This window comes from Amblyomma americanum, chromosome 2 (assembly GCF_052857255.1).
Source record: "Amblyomma americanum isolate KBUSLIRL-KWMA chromosome 2, ASM5285725v1, whole genome shotgun sequence".
Classification (NCBI taxonomy): domain Eukaryota; kingdom Metazoa; phylum Arthropoda; class Arachnida; order Ixodida; family Ixodidae; genus Amblyomma; species Amblyomma americanum.
In genome coordinates, this window is record NC_135498.1 from 222,491,670 (window position 1) to 222,507,461 (window position 15,792).

At 45.2% G+C, this 15,792-nt stretch overlaps 1 protein-coding gene across 6 annotated transcripts in view; it reads right to left on the bottom strand.

The window, feature by feature from the left end:
* LOC144122189 (general transcription factor 3C polypeptide 3) overlaps window positions 1–15,792 on the bottom strand; it is a 188,808-nt gene that overhangs the window by 167,790 nt on the left and 5,226 nt on the right. For all 6 annotated transcript variants that reach the window (XR_013312837.1, XM_077655763.1, XM_077655764.1 and 3 more), the window contains exons 3-6: window positions 15,161–15,215; window positions 14,969–15,049; window positions 14,622–14,680; window positions 13,928–14,242 (exon numbers count right to left, since the gene is read on the bottom strand). Coding sequence is in view for 5 of the 6 variants with exons in the window: in XM_077655763.1 (XP_077511889.1) it covers window positions 13,928–14,242; window positions 14,622–14,680; window positions 14,969–15,049; window positions 15,161–15,215 (510 nt within the window). In the remaining variant the exon portion in view is untranslated. The remainder of the gene's footprint in view (window positions 1–13,927; window positions 14,243–14,621; window positions 14,681–14,968; window positions 15,050–15,160; window positions 15,216–15,792) is intronic.

Sequence of the window (15,792 nt, forward strand, 5' to 3'; positions counted from 1 at the left end):
CTGTTTTCTGAGTAGAAAACCTGAAACCATTTCTGTCTGCCCATGTTGCCAGTTTATTTATTGTTAACTGTATTCGTCTTTTGCATGTAGATATATTGGAGGATGTGCAAGCTATCTGGAGATCATCTACATAGACTGAGTACATAAGGGACCTTGGGATTATTTTACTAAGAGAATCCATTTTTACAACAAAGAGAGTTGTGCTTTAAATACACCCCTGAGGTACTCCATTTTCTTGAATAAAATTGCTTGAAAGGGCTGAGCCTAGGTGGACAATAAATAAACGGTTAGAAAAGAAGTCTTTAAGGCAGTTCAACATCCTGCCGCGGATGCCAAGCTCAGCCAGGTCCTGGAGAATCCCAAAGCTCCATGTTGTGTCATATGCTTTCTCTAAATCGAGAAAAAAAAACAGCAAGACAGAGTTGTTTGTGTATGAAAGTTTCTAGAACAGTATTTTCAAGGCAAACTACGTAAAAACCGGAATATAGGTCGAACTTTTTTTCAAAAAACCATGGTGAAAAGTCGACCCCTGTCTTATATACCGGTCATTGGCGGAAAAAATACGAAAGTCTTGCAACAATGGGTGGCTGAAGTCAACAGCCTCCATCACCATCGCCATCAGCAGCAGTGCCGCCATTTTGCGTTTCAGTAGATGCAAAGCGGAAGCTAATGGCAATTTACCGTCGCCTTCAAGAAAAACACGATTGAGTACGAGGAAGCTCACGGGAACCTGGCGGCACAGCGCGAATTTGGAGTATCCGAAAAGAGCATTCAGTTCTGGCGGAGGCAGAAGCTGCGTATTACAACTTGCAGCAACCAGAAGAAAACATCATTTCGTGGGCAGACCGTAGCGTATCGAGAATAGGAAGGAAACGTTGCGCTGCGAGCAAGATCGCTGCCTGTGACTGCCGAATGCATCCGCGTGAAAGCGGCAGAGATCGCGCGTGCCTCTAGACTCACGAGGGCGCAATTCAAAGGCTCGCCATCCTGGTTACGGCGATTCATGAAGAGGAGGGCTTTGCTCTACGGCGCCGTACTTGCCTGTGCCAGAAACAAACACGCGGGCCGGGCCGATTGGGGCGCGATATTGTTAAAAAATTTGCCGGGTGTACATACAAACAGCATTTAAATGAAATTAAATACTGTCACCATTGTGCAACCTCTCGAGTCGCATTTGTTTCAAAGTAAGGATGCCTTTCGGTACTTTTCCCATTGAAAAAAGATCTTTTTCATTCTTAGAATTGGTTAGTTAGGGGGTCGACCTATATTCCGGTCCGACCTATAGTCCGGTTTTTACGGTAGGTGGTCGGTAGTGGAGTATGCCTTTTTAAAACCATATTCGTGGACATCGAGAAGCTCCCGGGCTTCTAACGTGAAGGCAAGTCTGATATTCAATACACTCTCAAAGGATTTCATTAGACAGCTAGTAAGGGCTATGGGTCTATAGCTGCTAGGAAGGGTAGATGGTTTTCTGGGTTTTAAAAAAGGAACAATAATGGCCTTTTTCCAGGCTTCAGGTATTTTCCCCCGATACCCAAACTTTGTTAAAAAATCGTGCCTCTACAGACTGTTCAGACAGGATAGGATAGGATAAACTTCACTGCTCTAGTTTCTATACACTTCAGAGTTGAGAGGTCGTCTTCGTCTTGCGATGTCTTCGCCCTCTTCAGCGAGTGGAGCCCCTATTCCAGGGCCCCATTGGATCTGGCAGCTTTCACAGCATGTTGTACCAGCCTTCGTTGGAAGGCTGGATTGTGGCTGGGAAGCGCTTCCCCCCACTGCTCCCAACACGGTTCTTTCTGATTATGAAAACTATAATTGTCCTTGCATTCCCACATTGTGTGATACACCGTCGGTCTGCCTCCGAATTTGGGGCACGTGTCCCTGTACTGCGTTGGATACATCTTACTTAATATGAAAAGATCAGCTAGGGTTTCTGTTTGGAGCCTCCTCCATATGACCGCCTCTTCCTGAGTCAGGCTAGAGTGCGATTCCGGATATCTTTTCCTTACCCCCCTGTAGTAATTCGTGATTTCTGAGAAGGTGGGCATTACGTTTTCTTAGGCCCCCTACGGCCTGAGTGGATGAGAGGCTCGGTTCGTATAAGCTCGAGCGGTCTCATCAGCCCTGAGGTTGCCCCATACTTCCGCATGTCCGGGTACCCAGAAAATAACATGCCTCGCCTGGTCCTTTTTTGGAGCCACTTGTGCTAGGACCTGTCTTGCACATTAACCTATCCTTCCTTTCATGTAGTTCCTGCACGCCTCTTTCGAGTCCGTAGGATGGTTATAGGTTTTCCGATCCGGTTGCCTTCGGTGATCGCTAGAGCAACTGCGAGTTCCTCGCCCTCCTCAACCGTACCGTTTTTAATGGATGCGCTAGCAAATTCTGTGCCCTCCCAGTTGAGTGCTACCGCTGCCACTTTCACATCTCTTCCTCTATATCTGGACGCGCCCACATATACTGTATTTTCTTTGACCGCCAGTTTCTCTTCTATGTATTTTGGTCTCGCCTTTCTCCTAGCCGGGTGGAGGTTTGGGTCCATGTTTTTGGGGAGCGAGCAGACTTTGATAGTGGCTCTGATGTTGTCGGTGATGTTTGCTTCCTTTTCTAGTATTTTTTCTAAGTTGTATCCCAACTTTTCTAGGATTCTTCTGCCGCTTCTTGTTTGCACCAGCCTTTCCTTTTGCGTCTCTAGCTGTGCCTCTTTCAGCTCTTTGAACGTATTGTGAATGCCGAGCGCTAGTAACTTCTAGTTTGCTGTACGCATCCATCGGAAGATGAAGGGCCGTTTTAAAAGCCTTTTGAATGATTGCGTTGATTTGGACCCTTTCCCCTTGGGTTGTTTGGAAGTATGGGAGGGAGTAGGTCACCCTACTTATGATCAAACTTCTTACCAGTTTCAGAGTGCCACTTTCTTTTATGCCACGTCTTCTCTGCGATACTCTGGTTATCATTCTTGCCACTTGCATCGCAGCCAGCTTAAGCTGGTTGATTGCGAATCCGCATCTCCTGTTTGTTCGGATCCACATTTCGAGGATTCTGACCCGTTCCCTCTCCGGAATGTGGCTTCCTTCGAGCAGGATTTCTACCTTCTCCGGGTTTTTCTTCCCTCTCTGGATTCTGAGGGTCTCCGACTTTTCAGTGGAGCACGCCAGTCCTCTTTCCTTCACATACTCTTCCACACACAACGCCGCTTCTTGCAAACTTCTCTCTTTTTGTCCTAGCCTTCCCTGCTTGGCCCATATCGTGATGTCGTCCGAATAGATTGCGAAGCCGATGTCCTCGATCTTTCTGAGTCTTCTTGCTAGTTCTATGATCGCTACGTTGAAGAGTACCGGTGATATGACCGAGCCTTGCGGCGTGCCCTTGTTTGGAGTGTTGATTTTTTCTCTTCTGAGCTCCCCGATCCCCACCGTGGCTGTCCTGTTGCTTAGGAAGGCCCTGGTGTAATCGTGGATCTTCTTTCCGCAGTTGGTGCTGCTGAGTCCCATCATGATGGCGGCCTAGCCTACATTATCAAAAGCGCCTTTGACGTCTAGGGCCATGATAACGTTTTCGCCATGGTACGGGACTTGCGTTAGGACTTCTTCTTTGATCTGAAAGAGGACGTCCTGCGTGGACAGCTTTGCCCGGAAACCGAACATGCTGTCCGGGTAGTGCCCCTTCTCTTCTAGGTGTTGCTGTAGTTGACAGATGGGTTAGCATTTGATAACGTATTTTCATCAGGGCCGGTTGCAGTCTGCTTACTGGAGGGCAGTACAGTATGTATTTATTATTTGTTTGTATGAAGTAGAATATCATAAGACTCGTATGTACCACCACTTGTAGGCAGTCTTGTTTCTCAGCTGTGTTTTTGTATTTGAGGAATGATTCTGTGTAGTGAGACGAACTGGAGACTGCAGAAAAATATTCACCCAAAATGTCTGCCTGCTCCTCTATATTTGTCTGTATACCAGGGGCTGACAGAAAAGGAACTGTGAATGGGGAGTAGCTGCTATTTATCCTTTTAGCCGTCTCCCATATTTCTTTTGATGTGGTTGAGCTGTTTATAGAGGACACGTAACCTTGCCATGAAGTTTTTTCGGCATTACGGCAAATATATCGGGCTTTCGCTCTGGACTTTTTGGACGTTTTGTTTCTTTTTTGCATCTTGGCATTCTTGTGTATACCAAATTTCATGATTCTGTTTTACCACTCCAGACGACCGAGGAATTGCTAGGCGTGCAGCGGTCAGAATACAGTTTGTGGTAAATTCATTTAGTTCATCTATGCTGAGATTATCTGAAAACTATTTTATCTAGGCTGGTCTTTCCTCTAAACAGTGCCCAGTCAGCGAAATGCAGCTTCCAGCGTCGTGGTTTTGTTGGGATGACTTGTGGTGCAGATGCTAAGCTGATTAGTAAAGGGAGGTGATCAATACCGCATGGGTTGTCGATGACATCCATTTAAAATCGCCACAAACAGCGGGTGAACTAAAAGACAAATCTATGGAGTTCATTTTTCCCCTGCTTGGAGAGCAGTATGTGCCATTGTCGGTGTTTAGGAGGCAAACATTGTTACTTAGAATATAATCTTCAAAAATACCACCTTTTGCATCAGTGTGTGCACTTCCCCAAAAACTCAAGTGGGCTTTGAAATCCCCCACTACCAGGTTAGGCTCTGGCAGCTGTCCTAAAAAGGGTTTCTAAATCATGAACTGTTACTGTTAGGTGTGGCTCAGCATATATGTTACATACTGTAATTGTTTTGAAATGAGGGACAGTGACCGCAACAGCTTTGTATTTGGTTTCAAGTTTGATTTCGTGGGTTGCAACACCGGTCTGGATGACAATAGCGACAGGTCCAGACAGTTTGCCAACCGCCCACATACCGTTGCTGCGCCGTAAGTTTCGTGTGAACGTGCACTAACATGGACAGCCTGCCACAGTTAACTTGGCAATTACAGCGCCATTTTCTCGCAGGATGACGTCGAACCCATCGACTACTGCAAAGACGTCCCTCAATTCACATTCAATATTTACGAGCTAACAAGCATTGTCTGCACGTCGTCTGCTGAAAGCCGTCTGAACGTGCACAACTTTTTTGCACCTCCTTTGCGGCTGGTGCCGTGGTTCCTTGCACCAAAGCTGCACCATGGCTGCACCCAAATCAATCGCGGACGGTGGTGCAGAGGGCACTGCGAATCAAGGGCTTTGGTGCAATGCACCATGAACCGGTGCAGGCGGTCCAGTGGACCACAGCCGAATCGAATGCAGCTTAGAGGGAAAGCTGGCGGCTCGGCACTTCATCCACCATGGATGTCCGCGGCATGCTGGGAAGACAGCGCTTTGGATTGACATCTAGTGGCTTGTTGACTGTGCTACAGATTGGATTCTTCTGGTTGTTCAGTTTCGTTTTCATCACTGTAGTTTTTACGAGCGCTTGACTGAAAGTGAGCTGAGCACAGTGTCTGGTGCCTGCTAGGCCTGAAGTCCGCTTGCTCAGTGGGAACCTGTGCTACCTCTGCACTGAAAGGTGAAAGAAGGGAACAAACTTTTCTTTTTTTTAATTGAGAACTGAACAGTCCGATGCCGTGACCACACTGCACATTTCTCATAGGAGTCTCAGAGACACTTATCTTTTAAAAGCACAGAGTACTTCGATAAGTACAACTTATGTTAACTGTATACATCGAGGATTGCGTTTTGTTGATTTCGAGGGCTGGCGGTGGCTGCATGCGCACTGCATGCAGTAACGACCCTTTTTGTCCCGTATTGTGCAGCTGGTACCACACAACACGCCGTATACCACTAGAAACGCTGAAATGTTTTCGGTACCCAGATGTAGAACAAACTATGGTTTTGCTATGCTGAAATATATACTACCAAGATGTTTGAACTCTTCTCTTTATAACAATATAAACACAATGTCTTTTCGTGCACTTCGTGAAACTTTTTTTGATTAGGTTGTATTAGTACTGAAATACATATGTCGCCCGTTGTTTCTTTCCTTGTCATTGTTTAATATATCTAACCCCCTACCTGCATTATAGCACAATCTGTTTTGTTTGAGATGTGAATTGTTATTTGTATGCCGCAAGAACTGCCGCTGCTGTCATCGTCGACTTTTTCGGGTGACGAAGCCCGTCAAGCGGTTATTGTGAACCGCTTTTATTTCGTCACCCACGCTTTCTGCAATGACAAAAAGCGAAATAAACAAAGTGAAAGTGAACCTTCATGACTTAATTCACACAAATACCCGCATGTTACACTTGTGAGCACGAACACGGCCGTCACTTACTGATGGTAGGAGCTAGAGGTTTCCGCTTCCTAATTCATGTTTTTCTTTGTAAAACCTGTAAACACAGTGCCAGGACATGCCGAGAGCAGGCACTTGGTGTGTGTAAACTAGTTTCTCATAAAAAAGTGCGGGCTCAGGCAAGTTTCCCATGGCACAAACATAGCCTAAGCAAGCACATCGAATCTAATAGTGTATGGCTTAGAAGAAGTAGAAGGAGAGAATACTGAAACCCTCGAGCAGGCTGTTAATAAAACAATTATAGAGGACACTCTTGGGCTCGACCAGGTCGACATAGAACGAATCCATAGATTAGGAAGACCGCAGAACAAGCACCGACCGGTTATATTGAAACTATTAGAATCGAGACAAAAGACAGCCATATTGAAAAATGGTCACAAACTAAAAGAAACACGATTCTGTATTGGCAAAGATTTTTCGCCTAGAATTCGTGATATCAGAAAAAACCTTTAAGCGAGTGCGAAAGAAGAGCGCGACAAGAAAGAAAAGGTATCCTAAGCGTTCGACAAGATGATTATCAACGGCCACGCATACGTCTGGGACTATGGAAAAAGGGAGCGTGTGCCACTGAATAAAAATGATGCGAAGGATGACCAAGTGCCTTTAGAAAAAAACGAGTTAAGCCCACCAGTTAATCGACACAGCACACGGTCAAGGACCTGACGATTATAAATATAAATGCTAGCAGCATTATAAATACAGTCCAATCCCTCCAGAAAGTTCTGCTTGAACATGAACCGTCATCGGCTGTGATAACCACTCGAAGTTCTCTTTATGGCAATGAAGTAAAATGTGAAGATCTATTATCAAATACATCTTTTCGTTGCCTTCATGTGAATGCACTGTCTGCACTGAACAAAACGGCTGATCTTGAGTATTTGTTTAATCAACTAGATAGCGTTGAAGTGTTTGTGATTACAGAAACGTGGTACTCCTGCGATAAAGAAGTAATTAGTATGCCCAGGTTACAACTCATACTCCATGAACAGGTCTTCAGGCTGTGGTGGTGGTGTTTGTGCTTTGGTAAAAAAATTGTATAAGCTGTGATCTTAAGCCAGAATTCTGTTGTGTCACTGCCGACTGCGAAATGGTGTGCTTAAAGTTTGACCGCACTATTATTGCGGTTTGCTACCGGCCTCCTGATGGCCCCACTGCAGAATCCATTTCCTTCATTGATCTCTTTTTAACTTTTGTGAACAAGAATGGTTTCAGTGTTATTTTAGGTGGAGATTTTAATATAAACCTGCTTTCTGATAACAGCAAGGCAAAAAAATTTATTCTACTGCTCTCAGCAAATGGCTGCGTTTATACAATCGCGGCCCCTACAAGGGTTACTATTCGTACAGAAACCCTCACTGACCTTTTATTACAAATTTTGAAGAAGAGAGCTTTATGTCCTCTGTCATTCATTATGACCTTAGCAACCATTTTCCGATATTGCTTGGAGTGAAAACACATTAAAAGAAAGCCGCCACATACCTACTTTTATCAATCCATAACTGAAGACAGCCTTGGTGCTTTCAGACAGGCTATTGTAGACACGACCTGGCCAGATGCGCTCACTCCAACAGATGCAGAAGCTGCTTATGACTGTTTTTTGGACAAATTTAAAATTCTTTATGCTGGACATTTTCCATACAAGGCGCACATATCACCTCGGAAAGGGCACAAAGAGTGGATGACATCAGGTCTGCTTCAGAAGATACACTCTAAGGAAAAAACGTACAAACACTTCCTCACTACACGTGATCCGGAATTATTAATAAGGTACAAAATTTTTCGAAATAAGTTAACAAAAGAGTTAAGGCATGCTAGAGACACGTATCACTATGGTAAATTTGAATCATGCAACGGTAATATTCGAAAGTTATGGCACCAGATTAACTCTGTTATTTTACGCACACCTCAGATTAGCTCTCCCCAAGAAGTACTTGTTCAAGGACAAAAAGTAACCGGACGCGAATTAGCAGAGGCGTTCAACCGATATTTTTTGACTCAAGAATACCAAAGCTGCTCAAACATAACATATGAGACTCGCATCAGGATCAGCACAAAGTCTATGTACTTAAATCCAACTACATGTTCTGAAGTATTCACAGCATTTTTAAATATGAAGAATAGCAGATGCCATGATATACAGTCGACGACCGAAAATTCGGACGCGTGATTTTTCGGGCATGCTTGATTATTCTGACTTTTTCGCGGCACCGCGACATGGCTCATAGGGCCAATGTATAAGAGCGCCTGAAATTTCAGACCCACTGCTACTGACTGTTTGATTTTTCAGACCTCGTTCGCACTCGCCGCCAATACCCAAACCGCCATATAATGTGTATAGTGGAACCTCATTATACTCAAACTGCAGGAGAGATCGAAAACTTGATCAAATAAAACGAAATTCAAGCTTAAGGGGAGCCTCTTGCGATAATGAAATTCTGCGCGAGTCAGCACATTGTGCCCGCGTGGTTTCAGATTCGTACGGTTCTTGAACGTCTTCCGCCGCATGAACTTTTTTAAAAGCAGTCAGAGTTCGCGGAAACGTACTCGCGGCAAAACGCACCGGAACCCTGACCTTTCTATCGTAAAACCGTAAATAACTGGCATTTCGATGACAGGCAAGGCGATCCTCATTATACGCAAGCCACCGCAGAGTGCATATTGCCAAATACGATGCCGATTTTGGCTCTAGTCGCTAGGCCTAAAGACGGAGGCCAACGCCGACGCAGCGCTTGGTTCGGCCATTTCTCGGTTCTTATTGTTTCGCCATCTTCGCGTTTTCATTCTGGGCCCATGGTATACTGCGGGCGCAATGCAGCTCCCGCAGCGGCGTGTTCGCTTTCCCGTTTAGACTTTGCCCCAACCCATGATGCCGAGGGCAGCACAGCCAGGCCGAGCTGGTGAAAGTGCTCGCCGCCTGTCGTATATGCACGTATCGCGTAGCTAAACTTACGGTGAATTCCAAATGCAGGCCCGGAGCGGTCTGCACGCTCTGTGACAGAGCACCTGAATCCGGCGCAGAGCGCGCGACCTGAAATTGCGATTGGAGTACACTTGCTCTGGCCAGAGCATGCAGGCCAGAGCATGTAGGGCGCCGCTATCGCCGCTGAATAAGAACGTCATGCAAACTTCCAGTCGGATCCGCCGATTTCGGCGGAGCAATCTCGGCTCGGCAACCGCTCCCTGTCTACGATTGGAAGACTCGATCCGTGCCTCAGATCTGCGTTTGGAATACAGTTGCTCCGAAAAGAGCAGGAAACGTTGCTCCAGAAGTGCTCCAACTCTGCGATTGGAAGTCACCATTAGTCATTAGAAGCTTTAGAATGTGTGCAACACAACTAGCCTCTCCCTCTGGCATAATGGCAATAATTTAACGATTTTTTCGGTGAAATTTGATTTTCCAGACCGCCCGATTTTTCGGTCCCTAGAGGGTCCAAAATATCAGTCGTCGACTGTAGATGATCTGCAGATTCGGCCTGTAAAGCATGTATTGGATATTTTAGCCCTAGTTTTAGCACATATATTTAATCTACGTCTAGAATCCGGAGTGTTTCCACGGCGCATGCAAACTGCTAAAATTACAGCTCTGTATAAGAAAGGCAACAAAGTTTGCATTTCGAATTATAGATCAGCTTCAGCGCTGCCAGTATTTTCTAAGGGACTGGAAAAAGTCATTCACACTCAAATAGCATGCTTTTGTGACACAAACAAAATTATAACAGATTCACAGCTTGGTTTTATTAAGCATAAGTCAACTGAGACCGCATTACTCAGCCTGAAAGAGTGTATCTTGCAATGTTTCAAAGACAAGAAACTTGCTCTAGGTGTTTTCATAGATTTTTCGCAGGCCTTTGACTACATCAGTCATAATAACCGACTCTTGGCAAAACTGTATGACTACGGTCTCAGCGGTCCTGTTCATGCACTTTTTGCTACTTATCTTGAGCACTGCTTTCAGTTTACCAGTATTAATAGCTTCCGATCCTCGATAACAAAAGTAACCGCTGGCGTACCTCAGGGCAGCATTCTCGGGCCTCTACTTTTTAATTTATACATTAATGATATTGTTAATGAATGCCCTAATGTGAAATGTGTTATGTATGCAGATAATGTCTTGCTTATTTTCTCGTCAGTCACAGGTGAAGAAGGCATAAACCAGGCAAACAGAACATTGAGGACACTGCACGAATGGTCACTTGCAAATCAGTTAAAAATTAATGCAACTAAGACAAAAGCTGTTATCTTCAGACCAAAAAATAAATGCATTACAACACCATGCGATCTTATGCTTGGTTTGGAAAGGATTGAGGTTGTAGAAAATCTTAAGATATTAGGGGTAAATTTTAATAGTCAGCTTAGTTGGGACAATCATGTTGACGCTGTCATTAGTCAAATTTCTCGTGCCACAGGTATCATCAACAGGCATCGTAACATGCTTCCATACAATGTTAAGCTTCTCGTATATAACTCCTTATTTATGACACGCGTGAACTATGCTCCCCTACTTTGGGGAACAACTACAGTTGCAAATAAAAATAAAATATATATTCTACAGAAGAAGGCTCTGCGTGCAGTACTTAACGTCAGTTATGAAGTAAAAACATGCGATCTGTTCAACCAACTCAGTGCTGTAAAAATATTTGAAATGTACCATGTTAGGCTGTCTGAAAGATACAAAAGGGAAATAAAACAAAATTTGAATCACATGAGCAACATGGCGCACCTTTCGCTAGAAGTACAAACTTACTCACACAGATATAGCAAATTGTGGTACGTTCCAACATGCCGCACAATGTATGGTACATATAGTCTAAGAAACACGTTACCCCGTCTTTTAAATAAGTTTCATGCTACAAACGTTGACATGTCCCGAGTATGCCACAAAGATATACAGAGTGTATGTGTACATTTTAGATTCTAACATGCATATTTCACTGCTTCTTTCGAATTCTTTTCATGAAACGGCGTTATTGAAGTAACCTCAGACGCGCTTTGTTTGCGATATTTTCTTTCTGTTCTTTTGTTTGTTATTGCTGCTTCATCCCCTATCTTGATTGCATATGTTGCTCTTTATGTTGCCTGCTGCCCTATGTGTAGGGGCCGAGGGACACGTCAAGCCACATCTTACTGGCTTTTTTCCCTCGACCCTCTCCATGTGTACATGGGAAATAAAGAATTGAATTGAATTGAATGTACGTACAACGCCAGGCATGGCACCAAACGCACTGCCCCCGTCTCGAAATCCGTCAGATTGCATAGTTTCCGTTTCGCATTTCTCAGCTTCACGCAAGCCTGTATCAGCCAGTTAACCAAGCCCTACTGCGTGCCAGTTCGGGCACTGATTGGTGCAATTGCATTTGTCCGCGTGGTTCTTTTTGCGGTTCTTACAGTGCACAAAAACTGCGTGTTTGTCACGTGCCGTTCTCTACTTGTGCAGTGAAGCCTCCTCACACGCAACGCTGCCACTTTTGAGGGGTGTGACACAGTAGCGGTGGAGCTCCAGCGCTACAGTGAGATTGTCGAGGAGGCTCTTACCACTTTTGAGCAGTTTTGCTTCGACACTCCCAAAAGTATGCATGCAACAAAGCATTTATAAAAATTCGAAAAATAATCATCGTCGTACCGGTCTCATCTCAAACACAAGCAACCATTGCCCAATCTTTCATCAAACAAATATACCGTGATGCAATCAGCTCTTGTTAGTTTTTCAGGATCATTCAATAATTTAAACATTTCTTTGGTCCCCTGAATTTTGAATTAATGAGCTTTTTACAGGCATTAGAGTGATCAAACCCCTCTGGGTCTTTCCTGTCAATAAATGCTCTATAGTTTGTCATGTTTCCTTTAATTCGGCAAAACCCAGTTATAAGAATTATTAAATATAACAATGATACTTCCAGGGCACTTCAATATTGTTAAAAATGGGCTTGACTTTACACAGTACATAGATTTCTCCAAGGCTTTTGATTTTAATCAATCAGTCTACCCTCCTGAACAAATTTGAAACGTCTTAAATCTTATCTTTCCAACAGGGCGTAATTCGTGATACACCTGCAAGGAAGCCAGTTATTGCAAATGTGGAAGCATTTTAGAGCCACTCCTAGTTTTGGTTTCCATAAATGACATTGTAAACTGCATAGACAACGCTACACTTATTTCGTGCTTTATTCCAGGCAACTTGGAATCAGATATAGAAATGAAGACTATAAGACACTGTGTGATTCACAAGTATGGTCTGCAGTGAACAGCTTAAAAATAAACCCAAAGAGAGCAGCAGAAGTAATTTTGCACACGGCTAGAGGGAAAACATTTTAAAAGCAGATGAACCTATTTCTGCTCTCTCAGCAGTCAGTGATTCTGTTAATCCTGGGAATGCATTTCTCAAAGCACCTCGGCTGGAATGAGCACACTGACTGCCTCCAATCCAAGCTGTCAACTGCTTCTAAGGTGAAGGTTGTGCTATTCAGTGGCACCTCTCATACAGTATTGCAGAATGGTATGGGGCGAGAGTGGAAAATTTACACAAGCTACATTTGCCGCAGAAAAGAGCCGTGCATTACACAGCTCATGTACACCACAGGTACTCCTTCCACAAAACCACTTTTTTTTTTCTTCTGAATAGTACCATATTCTTCCAGTGTTTTGTTTCTACAATTATAGTTTGATGTGTTATAAAGCTTTTGGTAAATTTGGTAGGCACGATGCAATTCACCTTGCTAAACTACAAGGAAATAGTACAAGCATTCGTCGCACCAGACACCCCTTGAAGTTCCTATGACAAACAATCTCTGCCTTGCATGCTATCTTTGCTGCTGGACTTATTAAGGGGAGAAGATTTTCACCCTTCTCATTAAACGCTTTTGCCAGCTTATTCATTTGCAGGACAATACTCTGTTTCATACATAGCAGACAACGCTGACAAAGACAGCGCAACTATTCACGTAGGCGAAGACCACGGCCAAAAAGTAGTTTGCCCAAAGTGAACGCAAGCACATTTCGTTGCGGCAGATCGTAAGTGCCATGAATGGAAATCTCAGACTTCGTTTTACCTTGTGTAACATTTTTGTCCTCCAATTCATCAAGACTTTGCCAGCCGCACATGAGACTGCCAAACTCATTCTTACTTCTCAAAGCGAATCACGCTTACTCCATCCGCACCCAAAAACGTCGTTCACACACAGTGATAATAGTAGCCAGAGGGTCTGAGCACTGACAGCCTCACAGTTTCGAGCGCAATTATCAGTGCTACCAGTTTGTTTTACACTGCACTTTATTTTTGCCCAGACATTCACCGAGGCATTGAGGAAGACGAACGATATGTGGCGGAGTAATATGGCTTCATGGACGCACTACATCTGCAGCTTTCGCAGTGTTGCCTGCTATGTATGAAATGGAAATTTTTGTCCCTGTTCTTGTTGGCCACTGCTGTTTTGTGTTTTGTCACTCTGATTCTACACTGCGTGATGCTGAGTAATGCTTCTTCCTTTATTTGCAGCTTCCATGCATGATGGGCCATCACCTTGCTGTCCTGCCACATTGTAAGACCGTAAGACCTGATCAAGCTGTTGTACTCCTCAAAAGAAATAAAAGCTGATTCCAAGGCAGGTGAGTAAATACAGCCGGGACGTACCTGGACGTAGCAGGCAATAGCTTGCCTGACGTCCCCCTGCTCGAGGGAGAGCTCCCCCAGGCGGCTCCATTCGTCCGCGTCCTGGGGGCTGAGGTAGGCCCCAATGAGGGCAAACTGGAGCGAGCGCTGGGGCTCCCCCAGGGCCTCGTAGATCATGCCCAGCGTCTGGAAGGGCTCTGGGCAGTGGGGCGCCAGTCGCACCACCTCCATGCACATCTTGACCGCGTCATCGTGCGCACCGCGTGCGAAGGACAGGTTCGCCTGACCCACCAGGCCTTGCAGGTCCCGAGGCAGACGGCTGCTACCCCCACCCCCCTGCACACATTACCAATGATGTGATTGGCCCAAGTCACTTTGGAGCACCTTTTGGAGCAGGCCTGTGCGTGTGTGCATAATTCTGCATATACTTTAGTATCCACAGAGTGTCCCAGACATATTATATCAAGATTTCTATAAAAATAAAAATTTCCGCATTGAAATCATTTGTTAGGAGTTATGCAAAATATTACAGCAGTGCTCTCATCCACAACTTGGTAAGGAATGGCCAGAATGCTGCTGGTTCCGAGATAAACATCTGAGATCAGTCAACATATAGGGTACAACATGGCAAGCCTTGAGCAGGCAACAGGTGAAGCCTAAAAACAGCAGGTCAGGAGTGGCCAAGTTTTAGACTAGCAGCATCTGTTGCACATACCTTGCCTCTCCGATGTCGTGGCCTGAAGAAGGCATCGTTCAGTTCATCGTCCACCCCACCTGTACCAGAGACAGCTGTTTCAGGATGTTACAAAAGCACTCCTCTTCCCACAGGTGATTTCAAAATGAGACCACATGTTGGCTTGGCTTGTGTGTGGGCAGTGATAAAAAAAGGAAAGATCCCTTGCCACTACAGCTGCTGCCACTGGTGCGAGAAGAGCTGCCACAGTCGCACACTGTCAGGGCTACCACGGGTGTCAGTGCCAGCACTGTTGCTGTTGGGCACAATGCCAGAGAGAAAAAATGGAGGGGACCACCCAAGAATGAGGAGGAGGAAACAAGCCCCACCCTGCTCCTCGTGGCTGCGCTCTGCCTGTGGCACCAGAGAGGAGTCCATCCGATCCGTGAACTCGGCAAAGCTGATCTCCCCTGCACAGCAGCAGAGAGAGCACTGTGAGAGGGACACACATGCTGCACTAGAGCATGGAGTGCACCTCAGAGTGGCCAGGAGAGGCAGCAAGGAGCCTGACTACTACGCACCACTGATGTACTTGCTGGTGAGCATGGAGCACAGGTCCTCCCCACTCTCCTCCTCCTGCGGGGGAAGACAACAGGTGGAGCTGGGCTGCGCTGCTACAGGCATGGGGAGATCATAGCTGTCCACCAGCTTCAACCACCGGCAGTTTTTAACTGCAACACCACTCCTTCACTATGCGTGCTTTCATTCCTTCCACTGTCATCCACATCTAGTCTGGCTTTTTTTCTTGCCCCCTGTGGCTCAAAGAACTGCAGACGAGGGAACTGTTTTGGATGAAGGTCATGAAACAGTACACATGACGTGCCACAGCTTCATCCAAATCCTTGACTCCCTTCTGCAGACAGCTGCCTCACCTGCTACAGCTTCACTTTTGAATGTGTGTAGCTAGTACTACTATGTTTCCCACCTCACACATTTTTTTTTCTTTAAAGAAAAATTTACTCCAGTGCTTTCTCTGCTCACTAACAGCCATGTTGCTAGATTACTCAAAGCTGTGCAAACTGCCATCAAAAGTGCATGCCAGTATTCAGAAGCACAATAGCAATATTTACATAGGGGGCTTTTGTAGTGTTTCGTGCCCTCCTTGTGGCCATTCAGTTCATTTCAAACTTGTTTTGCTGCAGCACACTCGCTC